Below are 7,312 nucleotides of genomic sequence, written 5' to 3' on the forward strand. Positions count from 1 at the left end.
TGGTGACTCCATTATTAAAGGTGTGCTGGATAAGAGGATGCAAGGTATGTTTTCCAGGTGGTAAAATGAGTAGAGTGATTGAGGCATTGGATATGAGGGGGGAGCGTGTAAAGGAGTTGATGGTTTTAATTAGGTACGAATGACTTGACAGAGGACAAAGAGCACGTCAAAATGGACATGTATCAGGAGGCTGCTTAGACAGATAAAAGAGAATAGTATGACATGAAGGGTAGTAAGCGTGTTGCCTAGGTATGACTGTGGTGAGATGAGGCAGAGAGCAAGGATTATGAATGATGTGTTGGCTGAAATGTGTGAGGAGAGAGGAGTACAATTTTTAATCTGTGGAATGAGATTGAAGGACGAAGTGAACTCTATGGGAGCGATGGCATTTGAGTGGTTATGGTGCGAGTCATTTGGAGAGACTGTTGCTGGAAGGTAGAGTAGAGAATGAATCAGATCAAGTGGGAAGTGATGTGGAAGAGCAGGAGAGAGGTGGTTATGAATGAGGAAGTAAGTGGCATGAGTATGCAAAATGAGAGAATGGGTGTGCAAGATGAACAGGGAAACGTGTGTTGAGGCTTAAGTGCTGTGAAGAATTCATGTTAGAGGTTTAATAGAATATTAACAGCACTGAGAAAGGATTAAAATTAATTTTAATACTTCCAATATTTCACCTTCGTCACAGAGACACATCTTCGGGGATTATAAAAACTTTTTGTAACAACACACACACAAATACAATACAAAGTGAAACTAAAGTCTTATCTAGGAGTGTTGGGCAGATGAGGGTAATTAACATTACCCTCATCTGCCCAACACTTTACAACTACTGATGAAACACAAACTGGCCTATTGTTAGACACATCCAGTCTGCTACCGCCCTTATGCAATGCCACTATCTTGCCTTCCTTCCATTCCTTGAGTACTTTCCCATAGCCAGATGTTTTTCATTGAAAAGCCAGGTCAACAGAGTTGTCAATTCTTTAGCACATTCTCTCAAAACCCGTGGTGAAATACCATCCACAGCTTTACTGACATCCAGAGTACTCAGTATTTGGAACACACTCTCCTCTTGCACTCCTAAACCTCGAACCTGCCCTATCCTTCTAGTATTAAAACTTACTTCTCCAGGATGAAATATTCCAGTAAAGTGTTTATTGAACAACTTCACTATGTCCTCTGCATCAGTCACTCTATTCCCATTTTTATTCCACAATCATTTCTCCTCCTACTGGCCACATAGCTAAAAACTTCCCTAGGATTATCTTTGGATCTTAGTGCCAGTCTCTTCTCATATTCCAGTTTTGCCTTCCTTACCATATTAGTCACTCTCCTGGCCTGAGTCTTATATTCTTCATGCATCTGCTTTCAACCCCTCTCCTTATATCTCTTCCATAACCTCTTTTTCACCTGAAGTTCCTGTGTGATATTGTTTGTCATCCACTTTACACGAAATTGTGTTCTCTTCTTCACTCATGGAATAGGGCTTACTATTGCTGCCAACAAATATTCCTTCACAATTTCCCAAGCACTAATGATAACCTGGCTTTCCAATTCTGCCCTCCATGGAACTACCCCAAGTTGATATCTAAGACTATTTTAATCACCTACTTTATAATTCCACATAAGTTCCCTTTTCTTTGATACTACTATTTCTATTCATCTTCCAAGTCAAAACCACATGGTCACTCTCTCCAACGGAGGGGGGGTGGGAGATGTCATCTCAGTTATTATCAGCTCTTCTGGTGCTATGACTAAATTAAAAACTCTTGAACCTCTTGTTCCCTCTATTACATGTTGCCTAAGACATCTGGCCTTAAGAATTCCAGAAAATCCATTCCCTTATTAGTACATGCATTTTCCTCTTCCCAACTTATACTGATATAGTTAAAATCTATTGAGATACTCCCACCCCAGATATGAGGTCAGTTATTGTAATATCTAACACTAAGTTCCTCCCATTGCCTACATTTTGCACATATGTGCATTCCCCCTTCTCTCATCCACCACATATCCAACTGCCAGGATGCATACATCCCACAAGCATCGCATGCCACAAAATCCTGTATTATGTTATGCAAAATAAAGTCCCTAATAAAGGGAGGATTTGGCAACATGCCATTTGCAATTGGAACTGTCACCATCATTCAAATAGTGCTGAAGAACTACTACAATTAGATGCTAAATACTAAATGCTCTACTATAATATGTTATATGATCCACTGTAAGCTAATTTACTTACAGTGCAGCGATACTGTAAGTCTAAAAACTTATGCGAAACTATAAGTCTAAAAACTTATGCGATACTATAAGTCTAAACTATTTTTAACGTATATATATATATATAAGTAATTTAAAGTATTAACTATATTTAACTATACTAAATAACTAAATACAAAAACTTATCTTCTTCTTTTCCACCGTAAATGTGTCTGACTCCAACCTCACCTTCTCAGTAACTAAAAAATAACACAATATAAACAACAACTAAACTCCAAAAGTAGCACCACTTGCATTACTGAAAAAAATGTAACACAATTTGCCTCTCTCAGTTTTTTTGCATATTTAAAATTGATGTAATATTTTTATCTGCTGCTGAATTGGAAGGACTAGAAAATTAGGGATGGATGATTGTAAAATATATTACTGTCTTCTATTATAGTCTGCCCACAATTGCGAGAGCCCTAGCTGGCACAGTGCCAAGAAGAGTCAATTCATGTTGAAGGGGAGAAAGGAATGGGGCGATGTATGAATTTGTCAGCAACTTGCAAATTCCAAAATAATTGCCACTTTAAAAACTAGAATTTTTATAAAACAAAGGCTAATTTTCCAACATGTAATAATAAACACCTATCCCATGAGCATTGATTATCCCATTATTGCAATGGGTTTGCCTTCTTCCACCATGTGCATAAGTGTCAAGGGGTCTCGCATCTGTGGTAGGACTATAGTTATATGATTTGTTGTATGAACAACTCCATGTTCATATAACAAATATTTTTCATTTATTTAGTTATTTATCCTTTCCAGAATTAGCATGAGGACCTTGAATGAAATGAATCCAGTGAACTGCATCAAATTTTGTTAACCCCAATCCTTAATCAAACTATAATTTTCTTTTATCCTTTGCCCACAGTGTCAGTCAGTGTCCTATCAGATATCTTTCTATCCATGTCCCCAGCTTTATATTATTGTTTCCATTTGCTCCCAATTATGTAATAGATTTCTGAGTAATATCCTATCAAATACTTGAAGTCCAGCAATATCATGGTATAGCCATTTCTTTTATGTAGATCAAATGGCACTTTATTATGGAAGGTAAGTAAATTACTAAAGAAAAACCTACCCATTATAAAGCTTGCCTCTTCACAGAATAATGTATTCCTATCCAACCATTTCTGAAGTCTTGTCAACTTTCCCAATATTTTAACTCTCATTCATGAGATACTAACTGCTCCATAATTTGTCTAGTCTTAGAACCTCATTTTATGTAATAGTACTATCCTGCTTTCTTTTGGATACTTCTGGTGCTGACTTAAATTAAACATCCTGGTTTAGGGACATTGCCAATTCACATGCTCTTTCTCATAACATACAGGCTAATATCATATCTAATCACAGTTCAAACTGAGATTTCATAATATCCTAAGTGTTTCCAGTTCATCTGAATCCATTCTCTCATTGGTATCTCATTGATACAATCTCACAAAGTGATCACTTAGCAATTCAATTATTTCTTCTGTTCCTACATTAATGAATGTAGATGGTAAAAAGGAGGTGATATAATCATTCTTCCTTTTACTCGCTACATAGCAAAAGAACTTTGGGATTTCTTTAGTGATGTTTTGATAATGAACAGCAATTAGTTGCTCATTAAGTGATTTTGCTTTCCTTACCATGCTAGTTAAACACATTTTGTACTTTTTTTTTACAAGCTTGTTGAAAGTCATGTTTTATAGAGGAAATACTCAAATTTACAAAAGAAAGAACCCTGTCACCTTCATACAAGTCACCAAAATCATGTGTGGTTGAAAGCCCTTAAAAATGTTTCTTTCATACTAGACTCGAACTCTACTGTGGAATTGTCTGCTAGAATCCTTGCTTGTCTAACTTCTTGCTGATGAGGCCTAAAAAAGAGTTGAACTTAATCTTGGTGGAATGCTCACCATAATGCAAAGTAATATACACTTTCTAGGAACTGTATTCAACACCATAAGGCACTTATAGCAACTTATAGTGATGTTAGATACTCTCTAACAAGGAGATAGTTGTGAAGATACTTTTAAGCAAACTTATGTTAGATGAACTATATAATGCAGGGGGAAAAAAAAAACTTTCTGAAATATGATCTCAGCTATATGAAAATTCTGTCCAAAATCTTCTAATTACTATTTTTTTTTTTTCTTGCAACTAAACAATCTTCAAATTGTGGCAGATGTACTAAGAAAATCAGTATATTATTCTACAATATACACTTCTATTTAAATAGAAACTATGAACTAGTAATCCCATCATATTCAAATAACATTAAGAGATGATGGCATTATGATCATTCAATGCAGCTCCAGTTCATTCACTTCCATTCCCTCTAGTGTTTCTCTTTCTCTCTGGGCTTTGCAAATCATGACTCTCACCATTCTCTCTCTCTCTCTTTCTTTCTTGTCTACATTACAAATCAAATACTGCTTTCAGAGAGCAAAATCATATGTATATAAGAATACAGATATGAAATATATAAGTATATATATATATATATAGTAGTACAGATAAACTGGATTCTTCTGCAGTTATCCACCTCACAATAATCAGTCTTTTATTATGAGGTGGATAATAAAAGACTGATTATTGTGAGGTGGATAACTGCAGAAGAATCCAGTTTATCTGTACTACTATATATATATATATATATATATATATATATTCTTATATATTTCATATCTATATTCTTATATACATATGATTTTGCTCTCTGAAAGCAGTATTTGATTTGTAATGTAGACAAGAAAGAAAGAGAGAGAGAGAGAATGGTGAGAGTCATGATTTGCAAAGCCCAGAGAGAAAGAGATACACTAGAGGGAATGGAAGTGAATGAACTGGAGCTGCATTGAATGGTCATAATGCCATCATCTCATATCTTAAAAGAATATGCAGAGAAGTTGCCTGTAATGTTGACCATACATGTTTATAAATCTTACTAGTGAGGATTTCAAAGTAGAAAGCAAAATGTTACTACATAAAGGTAGAGCTAAGATGGAAGTTGGAGGTTTCTACATTGGTCTACAGATATACAGATCACTCTGTATATCTGAAGAAGAAGGTAGGACTAGAACACAAGATTGGGCCACTAGGTAATGAGGATGAGTTTTTTCCCAAAAGTTTTTGCTTTGGTAATTAATTTGCATTTCATGATAGGATGACAAATGTACTGATTAAGAGAGACATAGATGATATTTTTGGACATTGCAAATCCATTTGATGGACTGCTTTATAGCTTATTGGTATATAAGTTTTGAAATGGAGATGGATAACCAATTAGTGAGACAGATGTGATTATGCTGAGTGACAAGATCTCAGTAGGTTGCGTCTGGAAAAATAGTATCTCAGAAAAGTAGAGTAACTTGTGTAAGATGCAACCGAAAATAGTTTTTAAGATATTGCTCCTCACCTTATTTGTTTATTATATTGAATGGGGTATGAAAGAAGATATTCAGTTGTTTGCTGATGACACAAAGTTGGAAATAGTTATAAGAAGTGATGCTGTTATGAAATCTTTTCTTTTCAGCCCTATATAGAGCCTTCAGGCTAAGGTTCCAGCTCTCAGTCACTCAGTTTCAGTAATTAAGAAACTAAGTGACTATACACCGGTAAAAGCCTGTCCTTAATGTATCAAAATATAAGCAAATTTTTAGACACAAAAAGTTAAATTATTTATTTGATGTGCACACTAATAATTTCCTTTTGTCATTATTATTATTTATGTAAGGAATAAATGAATTCATTTATTAGCAGTTATACTGAATTTACAATTACTTATTCTATACCCATATCTAAAAATGAAGAGCTTTTAAGCTCATTCTATATATATATATATATATATATATATATATATATTTGTAACATTCATCAAGTAAACTCTACCTCAAACATTATTACTTGTCATAATGAACTTTAAATTCACTCTGTCTGTGCACATACATTTTCTCTCTGACACATACCTACTACTCTCATTACAAGGCTTCACTCATTATCTATATGCAATTCCAGAAATGACTTCATTGTTGTTACTTCCACTCTCCCCTCCACCACTGCCTACACTTTCATACACCTCCCATAAAAAGTTGAAATATGACTTCTGTCATCAAGATAGTTCGGCATCTCCTCTAACTCTCATTGACGGGATCTCTCGAAAAACCGACCTTTGACAATTACAACAAACTGAATGACATCAAACACGCCTGAGAATGGAGAGTGCAATGCATAACGGATGGCCAAGTGCTCACTTTATACAAGTAGGCTGGTCGGGAAGATTAATGTCACGTGCAAAAACTTCTGTGTAAAATCGCTTAAGTTAAAAACTGTAAAGTAAAATGTAGTCTCACAAGAATCTCTCTCTCTCTCTCTGGCAACCTTCTCTCAATTTCATGCATTTTTTCCCCCATCACTTCCATTGCTCATTCTTTATTAATTACTTCCCTAGTTCTTAATACAGGTTTTGCATAAATAATATTCACTTTAATAACATCTTTGTTCATTCCGAATTATAACGTCTGATTAACTACCACATACTCGAGCCCACTTAGGAGACCTAATATAAAATACTAAATTGTCAGTATTCAGAAGACAAAAGTTTTACTCTCCCCATCATAGTTCATAATTGACGAGAAACTAATTATACAAAAAAGTTAATTACTTGACAAGGTCCTATAACCAAAAGTTTGACTTTAAACATTCCTGATGTGATCTTATCATAAAATTACACTAACAGTGACTTCTTCCTTAACCATTTTACACACATTACCATGGTTACCGAGTGTGCATTAAAACAAGCTGCCAATCGCCCTCATTCGGCGAAATATAATAAATAATAAAAAGACTTTCAGAATATGCATAAATATAATCGATAATTTTTTTATATTTTAATTATTAATTAAACTATGCAATTTTGTTGTTGTTGTTGTCGAGTCAATTGAAAAGCTTCTAGATATGACCGTGGATCTGTAGAACTGCTTTGGCAATCTGTTGAACTTTGGTAGAGTAGAGTTTTTCTCTAGGGTCATTGTCAATTTTCTGTAGAGTAGCAGCAATTGCTGCA

The 7,312-nt window shown here is 34.8% G+C and overlaps 1 protein-coding gene across 1 annotated transcript in view; it reads right to left on the reverse strand.

Annotated features, from left to right (window-relative positions):
• Positions 1 to 7,047, reverse strand: part of LOC150095776 (intraflagellar transport protein 22 homolog) — a 67,130-nt gene extending 60,083 nt beyond the window's left edge. The window contains exon 1 of the mRNA XM_090410518.1: positions 6,911 to 7,047. Coding sequence (XP_090266644.1) covers positions 6,911 to 6,949 — 39 coding nt within the window. The 5' untranslated portion in view covers positions 6,950 to 7,047. The remainder of the gene's footprint in view (positions 1 to 6,910) is intronic.
• Positions 7,048 to 7,312: the final 265 nt, after the last annotated feature.

This window comes from Typopeltis vanoorti, chromosome 20 (genome assembly GCF_054136105.1).
Source record: "Typopeltis vanoorti isolate ZY-2024b chromosome 20, IOZ_Tvanoo_1.0, whole genome shotgun sequence".
In the NCBI taxonomy this organism is placed as follows: domain Eukaryota; kingdom Metazoa; phylum Arthropoda; class Arachnida; order Uropygi; family Thelyphonidae; genus Typopeltis; species Typopeltis vanoorti.